Source organism: Sarcophilus harrisii, chromosome 2, assembly GCF_902635505.1.
Source record: "Sarcophilus harrisii chromosome 2, mSarHar1.11, whole genome shotgun sequence".
Classification (NCBI taxonomy): domain Eukaryota; kingdom Metazoa; phylum Chordata; class Mammalia; order Dasyuromorphia; family Dasyuridae; genus Sarcophilus; species Sarcophilus harrisii.
In genome coordinates this window covers 636,189,862-636,207,357 of record NC_045427.1, presented here as the reverse complement: position 1 = coordinate 636,207,357, position 17,496 = coordinate 636,189,862, and the positions used below count along the sequence as shown (strand labels likewise).

General features: G+C 33.7%; 1 protein-coding gene across 3 annotated transcripts in view; it reads right to left on the bottom strand.

Moving 5' to 3' along the window:
- The window catches only part of CTNNA3 (catenin alpha 3), a 1,956,715-nt gene that overhangs the window by 625,176 nt on the left and 1,314,043 nt on the right, over positions 1-17,496 (bottom strand). For all 3 annotated transcript variants that reach the window (XM_031949475.1, XM_031949474.1, XM_031949476.1), the window contains one exon: positions 8,089-8,245. In XM_031949475.1, coding sequence (XP_031805335.1) covers positions 8,089-8,245 — 157 coding nt within the window. The remainder of the gene's footprint in view (positions 1-8,088; positions 8,246-17,496) is intronic.

The following is a 17,496-nucleotide window of genomic DNA, read 5'->3' as shown; positions in this document are numbered from 1 at the left end:
TTCTTTCCCTCCATTTGTTCTCTCCTCTCTCAGATAATAGACACATTGCATTCCTGAAATAAAGTCAAGGTTCCAAAGGTTGATAATGAATTGCTAGATAATCACTTTCAGAAAATATATTAGTTATTTAGAAGACATTCAATATATAAATGAGTAACTAATAGTATAGATTTCAGAAATTGTGTCAGGCTGGACTAGTGGAGAGCTTAGGAAAAGGATAATGGATGGAGCTTCTTATATTACATCATGCAGGTGGCCACATAGTTTGTTCACCTGACTCCGGCCTCACTGGCTATTGTGTGGGCAAGCATTCAAAAATTCAATCAATGTGTCAGATCTTACTGTGTATAATTTTTTGTTGGTTTGGTTTGGTTGAGTTGGGTGGGTATTACTGATGTTACTTTGATGTTTTGTTTTTCCTATAAGCACCTCCACATTGACTTCAGTCATTCATCACTAAAATTATGCACAGAGCCTTTCACATGCAAAGAACTGACCATGACTTTATGTTATGCTTTGGCCTTTCTTTAACCCTGGGCAAGTCATTTACACTTTGAAGGCCTTTGTTTCCATAGCTTTCAAAGACAGACACATACATAAAGAGACAATGACAAAGATAGAGACCAAGACAGAGAGAGACAAGAGATACAGAAAAAGACAGAGACAGACAAACACACACACACACACACACACACACACACACACACAGAGAGAGAGAGAGAGAGAGAGAGAGAGAGAGAGAGACTGAGACAGAGAAATAGAGAGATGACAGAGATAGACAGAGAGACAAGGAGACAGAGAGACAGAGAGAAAGATCTATCAGGTACTGAACATATCAACTGATATACTGATACTGAATGCAGGAAATATTAGGAACAGCATTTTTTTAATGCAATCTGAAATGGTTTCTCTTTAAGAAAACAAGGAGTCTATCCTCAAGATTTGGTTGGTCTGGGGGACCAAAAATAACAAGTTTCTGAGATTTGGTAGAATTTCCATTTTCCTGAAGTTAGTCTTTGTAATCCAAAAGTGCTGCTCTGACAAAGAATAGTTTTGTGATCAGTCATTATTTAAAAAAAAAAAAAACAACTTATTTTTTAAAGTTATGTTCTTCTGCATATATTGTATTCCACACTTTTCTTTTTTTATGACTATCCCACTGTGTTCTAAACCACAGCCTGAATCACTGCCTGTTCTGACTCTCTGTTTCAGGGGGTTTTTGAGGGCTAGGCCACTCGCTAAAAGGTAGGCTTTACAGAAAATGTCAAGCTCTAGAGAGCCTAATCTTACTCTCACATCTTAGCGTCCATTAAACTTCAGAGCTCTTTGGAAAAATATCTTCTGAACACTTAGCCTATTTAAACAGTACTATTCTTGTATGCTGGCCAATAAATTGGCTCTCCAGATAATAAATTATTACAAATTGTACCTGAAAACAGTTTATGCATAATTTCTGATCTTCATGGCACAATGGAGTCATTGGTTTGCATTAGAAGACTAGGTTCAAATACCAGCTTTACCACCTACTACTTATGTGAATTCTGTAAAGTCATTTGAACTTCACTGAACCTTAATTTATTTGTTATTATAAATAGAGTTTTGTCAAAAATAATGTCACCTTCAAAGCAATATGCTCATCACTCTATTTTACAGATAAGAAAACACGCTTAGAGAAACAAAGTGATTTGCCTAAGTGGTGATTTCAGGATTTAAATCAGGTTATGGTTGAACTCAGAGGTCCTTTCTCTTTCTAAATCTATGATCCTATAGTACTAAGTTTTTGAAAATGAGGAGACTCAACTAAATTGTCTTTACGTCTAACATCTAAGATTTTTGTCAAAGGATTGTTTCCATTGATATGTTTGTATGTAGAAATAAAATATTTTAAAATGAACACCACCAGAAAATCACCCAAGTTGACTAGACATGAGATGACTAATCACCACAAGGGACACTCACTTCTTTCCTCCCTCTTCCTACTCCTCAGACCCACACCCTACTTAATTAGCTTGACTGCTCATACCACATGAATGAGATAGGAATCACTAGCTCCTTTTCTTCACATAAAATGAAGAAACACTAGACTTTATAATCCATCCTACATCAATTCCCTGTAATTAATCAGGCATAGTCACTTAACTGTAAGAACCACTGTTCTTTGCCATCTCCTTTTCTCTGTATTACGCTTAAGAATTCTGGGCCCTTCATTTCTAAAATAATAGAGAATTCTCTCAAATTTATAAGAATATAAGCCATTTCCCAATTGATAAATGGTCCAAGGAGATGAACAGGCAATTTTCAGATGAAAAACTTAAAACAATTTCTAGTCATATGAAAAATGCTCTAAATCACTATTGATTAAGACAACTCTGAAGTACTACTACACACCTCTCAGAATGGCTAAGATGACAGCAAAAGATAATGATGAATGTTGGAGGGGAGACAGGAAAACTGGGACACTAATGCATTGTTGGTACAGTTGGGAAATGATCCAACCATTCTGAACAGCATTTGGAACTATGCCCAAAGTACTATAAAACTGTACATATTCTTTGATCCAGCAGTTTAACTACTGAATCTGTATCCCAAAAAGATGATAAAGGAGGGAAAAGGATCAATAAGTGTAAAAATGTTTGCAGCAGCACTTTTTGCAGTGGCAAGGAACTGGAGATTGAGTGCATGCCCATCAGTTGGGGAATGGCTGAATAAGTTATAACATATAAATATAAAGTAATATTATTGTTTTATAAGAAATGACAAGCAGGCTGATTTCAATAAAGCCTGGACTTACATGAGCTGATGCTAAGTGAGCAGTCAAAATAACTTTGCACACAAACAACAACAAGATTATGTGATGATCAGATCTGATAGACTTTTCTCTTTCCAACAATGAGGTGATTCAGAGCAATTCCAATAGACTTGTGATGGAAAAAATCATCTGCATCTAGAGAGAGAACTACGGACATTGAATTTGGATCAAAACATAGTATTTTCATCTTTTTGTTGTTGTCATTTGCTTGTTTTTTCCTTGTGTTTTTCCCCATTCTAATCTAATGTTTCTTGTGTAGCATGAAGAATATGGAAACATATTTAGAAGAACTGCCCATCTTTAATCTATATAGGATTACTTGTTGTCTAGGGAAAGGGAAGAGGGGAAACGGAGAAAAATTTGAACACAAGGTTTTGCAAGTGTGGATGCTGAAAACTATCTTTCCATGAATTTGAAAAAAATAAAATACCATTAAAAAGTAAAAAAAAAAATTCTGGACCTTCCCAACTCATTATAATTAAATTCCCTTTCATGTGTTATTTCCTCCAATTACAATATAAGATTTTGAGAACAAGATTGTGTCTTTATTTACATTTATGTTCCTTGCTCTTGGCATAGTTCTCAACACAAAATTAATATATTTTCCTCTATTTACTCATAATCTCCATTTTGATCATTTTATACTATAAGGGAACTAAAGCTAGAATACAAATTTAAACTTCTGAATCCTTTAATAAAGTTCCAGTAGCTGAAGAATAGGTTAGACAAGATAAATTTAAATTCATAAATGTTTTAGTATTTTAAATTTAAGAATTTTGAAACATGGTCAGTCCAAATGTAGTTATAATGTAAATTTCTTCTTATGTGATCCAAATGTAATTAAAAACAATTGTAACAACTATCCTTTATTAGATAATGTTATGCACACAAAATATTGCAGTGGGGACCAGGGAAAAGATATTAAGTTTAAATAAAATAGTTCCTTTATCTAAGATTCATATATTTCATGAAACCATAGGAGTATAAAATTTAAAAATGCAACCCTAAATTATTTTTGTTATGGTATTGGTTATACTTAAATATTGTTGATATTCTAGAAACTCCTTATCTTCAATATTACAATTAACAGCATGTATAATAAATGAATGATTCAGAGGCAGATAGAAAATCAACCACAAGTTCTCCACTTTAGCAAAAGAAACCACTATATTGCTGATTACTCTTCATTGCAATGCTTGAGATGTGATGATTTAATGAATTACTTAAAGTTTGTTCTGGATAGTAAAAATAAAAATTATTTGCCTACAATCAATAATTACTTGTATATCAAGTCCAATAATTTTAAGCAGAAAAAATATCTAGTCAGAGTGTGTATGTGTGTGTGTATGTGGAATGGGGAGGGGGGAGTGAGAAAGTCTTTGGACTATATGGAAATCACATGGTTTATTTTTGTTTTCCACCCTGCCATGGTTCTAATGCTCTAAGAGAAATTAATATTATATTAGTATATTAATAACTATTAATTTATGATTCATCCTTTTCCTTCTATTTCTGTTAAGACCCTCCACTTATAAGTCAGGTAATCTCTGAAGGGCAGGAATGAACCAATACTCCTGGCTCCTAAGGCACATATTCTTTAACCACCCAACTGGGAAATTAACTTCTTTTAGAGTATTAACAGAGCCCTTATCCTAGAGGATGGAGTCCCTGTTCTTGTTCCCCTCCACTAGAATATAGGGTAATCCAGCTGATGAAAGAGAAAACTAGTCAAAGAAGTCCAGATAGGAAGTGATTTTCCTGAAGGCTGCTGAGTTTTGTTTGCGAAGAGCTGAAAACTTTTAGCCCACTGCCTCATTAAATGTATGTCTTCATCAGGGTAAAGTTTCACTTGTCAGAGGAAGTCCCTGTCAGAAAGTATACACCTGATATAAGACATTTCAGGACCTTTCAGGGATTCCTTTGGTTAACAAGAGAAACCACTGATCATTACCAATTTGTTCCTTATTAGCCAAATGAATTAATAAATTGGTTATTAATTACTTGAAAGCCATTTCTCAAGGGCTTAACTCATGACAATTTATCAGCTGATAAGAGTTTTCCCTTGCCCAGGATGTAAGTGATATTGATAGATAGAAATATATATATATAACTATCTACATTTACTCTGGTGTGTGTATATCTATATCTATATCTATATCTATATATATGTATATGTATATGTCACCTACATTCTGTGTGTATATATATATATATATATGTATATATATATATACATACATATATAGCTAGCTAGCTATATATATAGAAAGATAGATAGATGGCTATATCTATATGTTAGGGGAATGGGCTGGGCTCAGTAAGTTTTCTCTTTTGGTCATAGTCTATTCTTGTTTTAGAATGATGGTAAATTACTTGCCTTTTCCAAGCCTAGAATTCATCAATTGCTAATTTCCAGTGGCCATCTTTGCAGAACCCAAAAATGGATGACATGGTCATTAAATTGTATACCTGCCTTTTGGGGGAGCCCATGTGATGAGATAAGAAAATATAGAAAGAAAACCTTTGAACAATAAGATCAGAGATGAAGAGCTTTAAGGGACTTCAGAGGCTATCTAGTTCATATTGCCCTTATTTTACATTTTATAACTAGATTTTAAGAGATTTACCCAACCTCACATGGACAATGAATGATGTAGGAGGTACTTAAACATATGTCCTCTGATTCCAAATTCAGTATCTTTTCATGCTACTAGACATAGGGTTGAATCTTAAAATGTCTCTAATTAATTCAGAATGGGTGATAGTTTTCAGATGAGATTAGATGGATTTCTTCAAATGAATAGGCTTTGGTACAAATGGCCAGAAAAAAAGATGGCTAGAAGCTAGCAGGGGAGATGTTAGACTGATACAAAGAACTTCATAATAATGAGAGATAGTGTAAAGCAGAGTAAGATACCTTTGGAAAGAATGAGTTCTTAATGACATGGAAGTCATCAAACTGGAACAAAATAGACCATTGACAGGGATTTCTATTTTGAAAACAATTGGACTTGATGGTCTCCTAGATGCTTTCCTCTCAGATTATAAATCTGTAGATGGACTTTAGACCAAATAAGGTGTATGGATTTTTAAACCAAAGATTTTATCATTTTGAAAAATAAAAAAATCACTTTTACAAACTTTCCATTTAAAAAGATTTATATTCATAAAAGCACTTCCTTCTGTCCTGATTTGAAATAGAGACTAGCAATTTTCTTACAAAGGACAGAAATTTGCTCCATGTATACACATTCACACACACACACACATTTATACACAGTTTTTTCTTCTTCCTCAGGGCATACATAGGTGGGAACAGAAAGCAACAAACCCAGTATACACAGTGACACAGTCATATTTTCAGACATAGAGATACCAGTTTCAGAAGCTATAAAATGTACAAAAAGGAAAAATACTGATTATTTGCATTTTTTAAATAAACAGCAAGTATTTCTGCTCTTCAAGGAGTCAATAAACTGTCCTTGGGGAGGTGAACGATAACTATAAAATATTCATAACCTGAAAGTATCCTTAAGATAGAGGAGGAAGAAAGGAAAGGCACAGAGCCAACATCTTCCAAGATGTCTGTCTCTCCTTCCTATTCTAACATGAATTAAAATCTAAGTTTTCTGATGTTTTAAAAATCATTTTATTATGTGGCTTAACTGGAGTGATTTCAGGATCCCTGGAGATGCCTAGCCAATTTGTGATGAGTGGTTGATCATTTCTGCTCAAATGGAATTTTAAAGTAACTTCAATTATTCTATTTAGATTTGTAGAATCACTTCTTGGATTTATTAGACAAATGTTGCCCCTCAAATACCTACAAGTGTATAGAGGACCATTTGAGATACAAGACTCAGGAAAGGAAGTCTGCATTGAAATAAATGAAGGAGCTGGTGGAAGAAATAGGAAGTGTATTCTCTTCCTTTAACAACCATTAATATTTACATAGTGCCTACTATGTGCCAGGTATCTCATATGACTTCCCACCACCCTGCTAGATAAGTGATGTTGTTATATCTATTTTACAGAGGAGGAAACAGAAGCAAATAGAGGTTAAATGATCTGCCCAGCATCGCACAGCTAGAAAGCATCTGATGTTGCTTCTGAAGGTAGATCTTGTTGATTACCAGACCAGTGCTCTATCCATTGTCACCTGTCTCTCCAAGTTCTAGCCTTTTAAAATTTCCTTCCCCAGTTGTTAATGCCTCCTCCCTCCAGACATAATTTTTCTATATAACTTTTTCTATATTTTTTTTTGTTTAATTCCCTACTGTTGCTGTTGTTTTTCCTTTAAGCAGTGTGAAATCTCCTCGAGAGAAATATATTTGTACCCTGCCCCTTGCCTAGCACATGTCCAGCTGGTGATGGTCTAGATTATGCATTATGGGCACATTCTAGATTGCAATGTTCCTGGATTGACTGGATTGAAATAAAATGGCCCCTAGCCTTCATAGTTCTTATTTTTATAACTTTTAATTGCTTTTTAAGAAATGAATCCATGAAGATCAATAATTCTCAGTGAAAAGTTATTAGAATTGATGCTGAGTGAAATGAGCAGGACCAGGAGATCATTATATACTTCAACAACAATACTATATGATGACCAGTTCTGATGGATCAGGCCATCCTCAGCAATGAGATCAACCAAATCATTTCTAATGGAGCAGTAATGAACTGAACTAGCTATGCCCAGAAAAAGAACTCTGGGAGATGACTAAAAACCATTACATTGAATTCCCAATCCCTATATTTATGCACACCTGCATTTTTGATTTCCCTCACAAGCTAATTGTACAATATTTCAGAGTCTGATTCTTTTTCTACAGCAAAATAACATTTTGGTCATGTATACTTATTGTGTATCTAATTTATATTTTAATATATTTAACATCTACTGGTCATCCTGCCATCTAGGGGAGGGGGTGGGGGGGGTAAGAGGTGAAAAACTGGAACAAGAGGTTTGGCAATTGTTAATGCTGTAAAGTTACCCATGTATATATCCTGTAAATAAAAGGCTATTAAATAAAAAAAAAAACATAAAAAAAAAAAAAAAAAAAGAAAAGTTATTAGAATTGCACAAGATAGAATATTTTCACTTCTAGTATATAGCTTCTTGATTTTAGGCACTTCTTCCCCCCCTTTCAATTCACAGTATCTAGCACAATTCCTTATAAATAGCAAATGCTTAGTAAATGTTTACTGAAATGAATGTAATCGAATAATATAGGTGAATTATCCTTTGAAACCTGAAAGTTAGAAAAATGAAAACCTACCAGAGACAGCAAGGAAGTCATCAATGCTTGTGATGTCATCTACTGCTTCAGTGAGGACGTGGATGTGGTTTTCCCACAGGCGCTTATACATGTCCATATTGGATTTTACTGCCTGGCTTTTGGGTCGGGCAGTGAGTGCTAGAGCTGCGTTGATAACCTGGAGAATGAAAAATGAGACACATCTTTACTATGTGGGATAGCTACTGAGAGCTAAAAAGAGGCCTGGGATCTCACCCTTCAATATAGAAGAAATCATTATATTTGGGGATACAGTCATAATGGATTACTAAACAATTCTCTACAGTAGGATCTTTATGATTTTGTACATTTAACTAATGAATAGTCCAAGCGCTAAGAACTATGGTAGACACAAAACTGAGTAAAACAGCTCTGCCATCGTGGAAATCTGAGGATCTAAGATATGTACACTGATGTTCAGGAAATACGTGAGAATTATAGTATTTTGAAAACTACTAAAAGAATTGAAATAGAGGGGCATCTAGATGGCGCAGTAGATAGAGCACCAGCCCCAATATCTATAGCAATTGTTCTCATTCTATCCAGCCATATTCAAATGGCCAGACATCAGTCCCCATGTGAATTGTCACTTATTTAATTTATCACATATTCTTGCCCCATTTTATGAACAAAGGAGATGACTCTCACAACTTTCCACACTTGTCTCTTTTGGGAAAGGTTGAGGGTACTTATTGTTGTCTCTGATAAGCTGTGTTGGTTAAAATATATAGTAAAAAGATGAGTTAAATTTTAGTCACACCTAGTTTGAAATTTTGTGAGTACTTCAGGTAGAGGTATAGAGTGGGCAGTTATGGAGTTTTAAGATTAAACTTCTGGAGATAGAGGTTTGAGCCCATTAACTGAGAGGCCTTGAGAGTGGGTAACATCAAAAACTTTGGGGAAAGGAAAGTAAAAAGCTGGACACAAAGCAGTCAGAAATGTTGGTATTTGTCAGACTATATAAAGACTTGGTGTTGAAAGGGACAGAAAAGGAGAGATCCTAGACATGGAAAGAAAACCATGATAATGCTAAACTAGGCAAATAAAAAGAGAAGGGGAAATGTGTGTGTGTGTGTGCGTGTGTGTGTGTGTGTGTGTGTCTGTTTATGTGTATTTGTATAGATACACATATATACACATGCATATATAAAAACATATACATACATGCATATATACATACACACACATAATGACACTATAAGGTAGTGTTGCATAGTGGGATAGGGTGGTAGTTTTGTGATTCAATAGACCAGAAGTCAGTCTTGTTTTTAACATATGCAGAGCTATGTGATCCTGGACAAGTAATTTAAACTCATGTGTCAGGTAAACATCTAAAATTATAAACTCACCCAACAAATACTGATCTGCACTGGCTTACAAGGATGTTTTCTCCATTTTACTGATGAAATTCCATATGCAGCCTCACCCCCCTTACAAAAAAATACAGTGAAAGATTCTACAGAGGTATCCAGGCTCACCAGAAGTGACAAAAGGGCATTGATTCTGTCCATTCCATATTAAAAGAATTGAAAAAGGAATTCTTTCTTTGCATTAATTTAAGGGATGTGTCCAGCTCTACAATTTATTGGAAGCAGTAGAAGCTAGGAACTAGAAGCAGAAAAAATATTATTTTAATATTCTATTCCTTTTTTTACAAGAGAGGAAGACATTAAACTTTAAGGAAATTAGGACCAACTTCAAAAGCAAATGCTTTGCCACACTCCTTTTCTCTTTGGCTTTGGATGTTTATTAACCTATTAACTTATGGTGTAAACATGTGCACTCTGAGATAGTTCTGATCCCTGGGGCTTCACTGATACTGCTATGGGGCAGTCATGAGGACAAGGACTTGAGGAAAAATGGCATTGGCAAAGCAAAGCTTGTTTTTCAAATACTGGTAAGGAATACTCAGTGGGGAAATGTATCAGAGAGAGATGGGGCTGCTTACATTTTCTTAGAAAATTGCCAGTCCTTCCACTGATTTAATTTATCTGACACAAATGACGTTATAGGATGAGAAGAATAGTTCTTTTTCTTTTGTGCTCTGCTGTTTAGTCAAAACCTAAAATCAAACTGTTCATGAGATGAGGTAATATACTTCAGGACTAAAACAAAATCAAGTGCTGGATTTGGGCCTTATTTTTTCTATTGCATGTTTGAGAGGAAAAAAGTGTGTCTATACATATAGACACACATGTGCCTACATATGTATGTGTGTGCATATATATGTGTGTGTGTGTATCTAGGCATATGTGGATATACATATATAAATATATACACATGAACACAAGTATGTACACATCTATATACACACATGCATATATGTGTATATATACATATATGTTTACATATAATACACACATAAATATATATATACATATATATGTGTATCTCTCTCTCTCTCTCTCTCTATATATATATATATATATATATATATATATATATATATATATGTAAATAGGGCAACTAGGTGGCACAGTAAATAATAGAAGGCCCAGCCTGGAGTCAGGAGGACCTAAGTTCAAAACATTTACTAACTATGTGATCATAGGCAAATAACTTAACCCTCTTTTTCTCAGTTTTTCCATCTGTAAAATGAGCCAGAGCAATAACACTATATAAATATTAACTATTATGTCATTGTTCATGTCATCTATCACCATCTATACAGAGGCAGACTTAAAGATTCAGGAGGCTAAGTATTTTGTGCTATCTCAACTTTCCCTCTCATCCACCCTTTATTATAGGCCCCATTTATGTTAATTCTGCACAAGTAAGATAATCAATTATTTGAATTAATAGCTCAAAATTTTATAGAACTTTGAAGCTGGCAAAGTATTTTGCAAATATCTCCTTTGATCCTGTGAAAAATCCAGGAGATGGCTGCCATTATTATTCCCATTATGGAGATGAGGAAACTGAGGGAGAGTTAAATGACTTTGTTGAGGACTAAATAGTTAGTAAGCATATGAGATTTTGAACCCACTTCTCTACCAATTGCACAATCTAGGCTTAGATGGCTGCTTTGGTGATCAAATAAATTACTTTGGAAACAAAGTGAAAATAGGAATATGGTTGAAACAGTTCTGGGTTTGGAATGAGAAGATCTGAGCTTAAATTCCAACTGTTTAAATTATTAACTGTATAACCTTGGAATAATTTTTAAAATGCACTTCATTTTATCTGTCAAGTGAAAGCATTGGACTTAGCTTACAAAATCTGGAAAGAACCAGGTCCCAAATCTGTGATTTTGTCTATATGTGAATGAATCACAAAGAGAGTATTTGATACAACACACATACATAGTAAACAACCAACACAGCATATAGCTTTAAAATGTCCCCTGTGGGTTTCATACTCATGTGATGGGGAAATACTACTAATAGGAGCAGTAGAGTTGTAGATATTTTAGAATTTAGAGAGTTTCCTGACACTGAGAAATTAATGACTTGCCTAGAAGCCCACAAACAATATATAGGAAATTCATACTTTCTTTTCTCTTCAATATCAGTTCTCTATCCATTATACTACATTTTCTCAAAATACATAAGGTCTTAAATTGAACAAAAGAAGTCACTATAGAGACCTGTAAATCCAAACTTTTCACATTACAATTTTTTAAGGAAAACAGAGAGAGCTCATTCAAATTCACTGAAAAATATATGTGTAAATCAACAGAACCTTTGGATGCTGTCTTCTATTAAATTGGCAAAAAACAGGGGAAACAGATAAAATTCAATGTTAATGTTAGTGGGGCTGAAGGGAAATTGACTATTATACTGCTGGTGCAACTACTTTAGAGATCAATCTGGCACTAGATATTACGTTGAAAAGAATTACGAAGCTGGTGCTTTCATTTGCCTCATTGCTGAATCTTATTCTAAAAAAGGAAAGAAAGAAAAAAAAAGGGAACTAACTGGAACAAAGATACTGAGTGAAAAACTAGAAACAAATTATATTGCTAATGAATGAAGAATAGCTGAATAAATGAGAATATATCAACAAAGTCAACAATTATGGTACCAAAAATGATAAATCTGAAGACTGTAAGACAATATGAAAACATTATATGAAGAGATATAATGATTAGCACAGTTAATATGTATTCTGTTAGCTCTTATATATGTGTATAATTAGCTATATATATAATCCTGATGACTATATAATCAATGCATATTCTGTTTACTTGAAGATATATATATATATCTTATCTATCTATATAATATATATATATATATATATATATATATATATATAAACAGAATATGCATTGACCATATATGTATATGTATGTATATGCATACATATGGTCAATGTGTATTGTACGTTAGCTAATCATTCTTTATATCACTTTATATTACTTTACATGGGTCTTTTCATATTGTCTTGTAGTCTTCAGATATATCATTTTAGGTGCTGATAGAGGGATAGATATGTGTATAGATAGAATATAGATAGGTATAGATAGGTCCAAATTCAGATACAATTTTCTACTTTGACCAAAACATTGTTGTATCTCCAAAAGGCTATATTAGTCATGGATGGTTAAGTTCATTTCAGTCCATTAGCACATTTTAACCTCTATCTATTTATCACCACATAAACCACATTTTATCTCCATATACAAGCATATATACACACCCATATTTATTCCATATTATAATATGTCTGTATGTGTGTGTATGTATAATAGATAATAAAAAGAAAAAAAAACAAAGACAGATTTGGATATGGGGGAAGGGCAAAAAAGATAAATCTCTTTCACTCTTATATTTTAAAATGATATGATTATATTTTACAAGTAATTTAAATAGTAGGGTTTTGATTAGAGATTTACTCACTAGAAGCTTTGAGTATTTGTAGAATCCTATCCACTACACCTGAATAAAATCTATTACTTGCCTATCAGTTGCATGGGTCTGAGAAAGGCTGAAAAGATTGCAAACAAAAGAAAAGTCACTTTATGGCTTTACATTTTGGAGAAGTATTTAAACAAAAATATTAAAATATAAGGTGAAGTAGGCAGTCAAATACATTGTCTGTAAGGAAGTAGGGAGAAGGGGTGAATAGTAAATCTACAATATAAAAATGAAGGAAGAGTGATGCCCAATACAGTGCCCTCTGTGAGATGGCAGAACTATTTCATTTTCTCATCAGGGATGCTATATCTCACTTTATGAAACCAAAAATAGCCTGTGAAAACTCTGATTAGATAAACTAAGGGTAAATGTTTATAGTAATGGTGGATTTTCTGAAAAAAAAAGGGGGGGAGGAATGCTCTAAATTATGTGGATTGTTATTTTCAACAAGCACTATATTAAAATTCTCTCCTACTTTTGAAATGACAAATGATCACAGGCTTATTTGTAATATTTCATCTGAGTCCATCAGTGCAAAGAAGATGAAAAAAATGCCTTTAGGAAAAAATAGAAGCATCTAATGGTGAGGTTTATTTAAATACTAAAGAACAGTGAATTAATTAAGCATAAAGGCTGGACTTTAAAACCTTTACACTCACAGCTCTACACTTTCATATCCTATACTTGTAGTTTCAATAAGATATCTCAGCCCTCTTTGGGGTAACTGAGGAATATAATAAGAGACACAAAATGGGAGACATGAAAAATATGGGGTAAAGTCTCAGGAAGCATGAATTCTTGGCCCACTCCTCACGTATCAGGTAATCATGGAAGGCATGGCGTCTAGAACAAAGAAGGCCTGCTGGTCTCCGTTCTAGTCAGAACTTATGTGATATATGCTCTTGGCAGCATATTTTAGAGAGGATATTAACAAGCTCCACATTCAGGGGAAGATGCCAAGGTTAACAAAGGATCTAAAAACTGTGCCATACATGGAATAGCTGATCCCTTCAAATTCTAGTGTTCTCCCTCCACTTTTTCTCAAAATTGCCTTGTATTTAGCTGCTATGCAATGATTGTATACATTCCTGTTGTATTTCTTCTGTATATCATATATTTATTTTCATCCTTGACAAGTCCCCCATTACATGGTAAACTCTCAGAGGGCAGGAAATATATTATTTATTGCATTTGTACTTCAAGCACCTAACATAAAAGAATATTCAATAAATATTTGAGTAAACGATTGGTAATTTACAAGAGGAAGAAAAGATTGCATACATCTATGTATGTATAACATGAAGAAAAAATTTTTATTTTTAAATACTTCAATGTTGATCATATTGAAGAGAAATGAGACTTATTCTGCTTGACTCTATAGGGAAGAACTTGGGAACAATGAATAAAAGCAGTCAAAAGGCATTTTTAGATGTCTGTCAGTAACTCAGTAGGTCACCTACCATTTATTAAAAACCTACTATGTGATAGGGATTGTACTGAGTACAAACTAAAATGTTGTGAATACTTAAGTTATCAAAAAATGTAATGGGCTACCTCTGGAGCTAGTAGGTATGCCAGTTACCACTTGTCTGGCCTATTACAGAGGAGGTCCTCCTGAGGTGTACATTGGACTAATTGTATTTTTAGGTTCCTCCCCACTCTAATTAATTAAAAAATAATATTTATAATAAAATAAAATAAATAATTAAAATATAAAAATAAATAATAATTAAATTAAATTAAAATAATATAAAATAATTCCTGTAGATTTCAACTTCTTTTTTTTACCCTGAGGCAATTGGGATTAAGTGACTTGCCCAGTGTCAAACAGCCAGGAAGTGGTAAGTATCTGAGGCCAGATTTGAATTCAGTTCCCCTTGACTTCAGAGCTGGTATTTTATCACGGCACCAATTAGCTGCCCCAGGATCAACTTCTTAACCAAATAAAAAGGAGAAAAGTATGAATTCTTTGGTATTAAAGGGTGTTTCCAAGTCAAAAGAACTCCTATAATTCTAAAAATATTCACATGCCTTTTTGATTTCATTCAACGAAAGCTTTCTTTTGGACAGCATCAATGCAATGACTTAACTTGAATATTTCCTAAAGAAATATTGAGTAATATTTACATAAATTACCTTTACAAACAAAATTAAGACAAATCAATATTTAGGATAAATAAATCCCCTGTTTACTTAAATAGAAATGCATTTCAAGTGGAAGGGACCTCAGACAATACCTACTGCAATTCAGGGCAAAAGATATATACTCAAATCCATCAAACACATATGTGTATGGATACATGTGTTAGATAATATATTACATATGTCTATGTTCATACGTGGTTTTTATGTATGATATATGCACATGTAAAAGAGTTTGTATATATTTATTTGTTGTTAATAAGAGCCATCTCAAAGTGGGGAAAGTTTCCAGAAGAGTAATAAATAAGTCACTGAATATCCTTAACAAAGGATGACCATTTGTTGAGTATGTTGTAGAGGAAATGTAGGTTTGAATTGATGGCTTCAAGGTCTCTTCTAACTATAAATTCTGTGACTAGAACATGAATAAAACCCTGTGATTTTAGAGATCTATAAAGTGAAACCCACTGAACAGTCTATTAGTCACAGAATGAGTTCAAAGAAAGAGTTCTCTTCAAGCGCAAACACTGTTTATGTTTTTCCTTCGTATCTTCAAATATCTCCAACACAACCTGACACATAGTAGGTATTCAATGAATAATCGGTTGATTGATTATAAAGTTTAGCAATATCTAATATACAAAGAGCAACCAATCCAAATTCAGATACAATTTTCTACTTTGACCAAAATGTTGTTGTATCTCCAAAAGGCAATATTAGTCATGGATGGTTAAGTTCATTTCAGTCCATTAGCACATTTTACCCTCTCTCTATCTGTTTATCACAACATATACCACGTTTTATCTCCATGGATAGTCGATTTCATTCTTACAATTAGACTTGTACAACCTATGTTATAAATTTTCATTGCTGCTATACTATAAATAAAAAGCCTTTTGAAAGATTACAGTACCATTTGTCAGGAACAACCACAGAGTCTTAACTGCAATTAATAATATCACATATAAAATGGGTATCATAACATTATAATTACTTACTCATTGGCAGAACTTGTATGTGATGATGGCATTGTTCACTCTTAAGCTGCTTGTGGGCCCAGTCTTACTTTACTTTAGAATACAGGTACAAAGAGGCAAAGGACAGCCAGGTAGTACAGAGGGTAGAGTGGTAGAGTGGTAGAGTGCTAGGCCTTGGAGTTAAAAAGGCTTAAGCTCAAATATCACCTCAGACATTTACTAGCTGTTTGACCCTGAGCACATCACTTAACTCTGTTTTATGTGTGTGTATGGCTTCAGTTTTCTCATCTATAAAATGAGCTGGAGAAGGACATGGTGAACCACTCCAGTACTAAGAAAATCTCAAATAGGGTCACAAAGAGTCAAACATGACTGTATGCATGAACACAGAGAGGCAAAATCCTCTGTAATTACTTTTGTATTTACTGTTCTGTACTTACAAGTGATGTCCCTGAAAACAGACCTTAGAATCATAGATTTAGAAAAAGATCAAGCATTACAAGTGATCTAATCCAGGATCATTCCCAATACAGGTGAGGATACTGAAGTCATCAGAGGTAATATCACTTCATCCACCATTTTACAGTGAATTAAAAAAGGAAGCATTTCTCAAGAAATACTCCATCTAGTCACCATGCTAAATGCTTCACAAATATCTAACTTGGTCCTTACAACAACACTGTAAGGTAGGTTCTACTATTATTCCCATGATAACTTCCAATGATAAAAAAACAAACAAACAAACAAACAAAAAATGAGGCAGATAGAATACAAATGATATGCTTAGTGTCATAGAATTGGTTAGTGCCTAAAGCTATCATCGAACTCAGGATCTTCTTATTCCAGGCCTAGCACACTGACCATTATACTACCTTCTGCTTCTAAATAATAAGTATCAGAATCAAAAAGCAAACTTGCAATTTCCTTGACTTTTTTTTAAAAATACATCTGTGATCTTCTCCAATAATTCACACCTCTGACTTTTTAGTCATACTATAAACAAAATAAAAGCACAGCCTGAATTATAGGAAATAAGAGAAATGGTGGGGAGAGGGAATTGTGTTTTGCCAAATCTACAACAGACCTAATTATACAAGAGAGTTGATATTTTTTCCTTCTCCCTAATAATAATGACACCTCAAGGATATTTCATTTGCAATGTCTGCCCACATAATCTTTATATGACTTATTTAATGATGGGCAAGGGCTGCTGCGGCAAAAATTCATCATACCATAGTCACCCAATAATGAATTTCTTTGCATTTTTAAGGTCCTTCTTAGGAAACATCTCAGTTGATCAACAAGTTGATCCTTAAAGTTTTTGGAATTTACTAGGACCTCTCAGACCTTGATCTCTTCTAAGAGCTCAGAAACATTTTTACACCACAAGGAGGAATTAGAGAAAACAATTA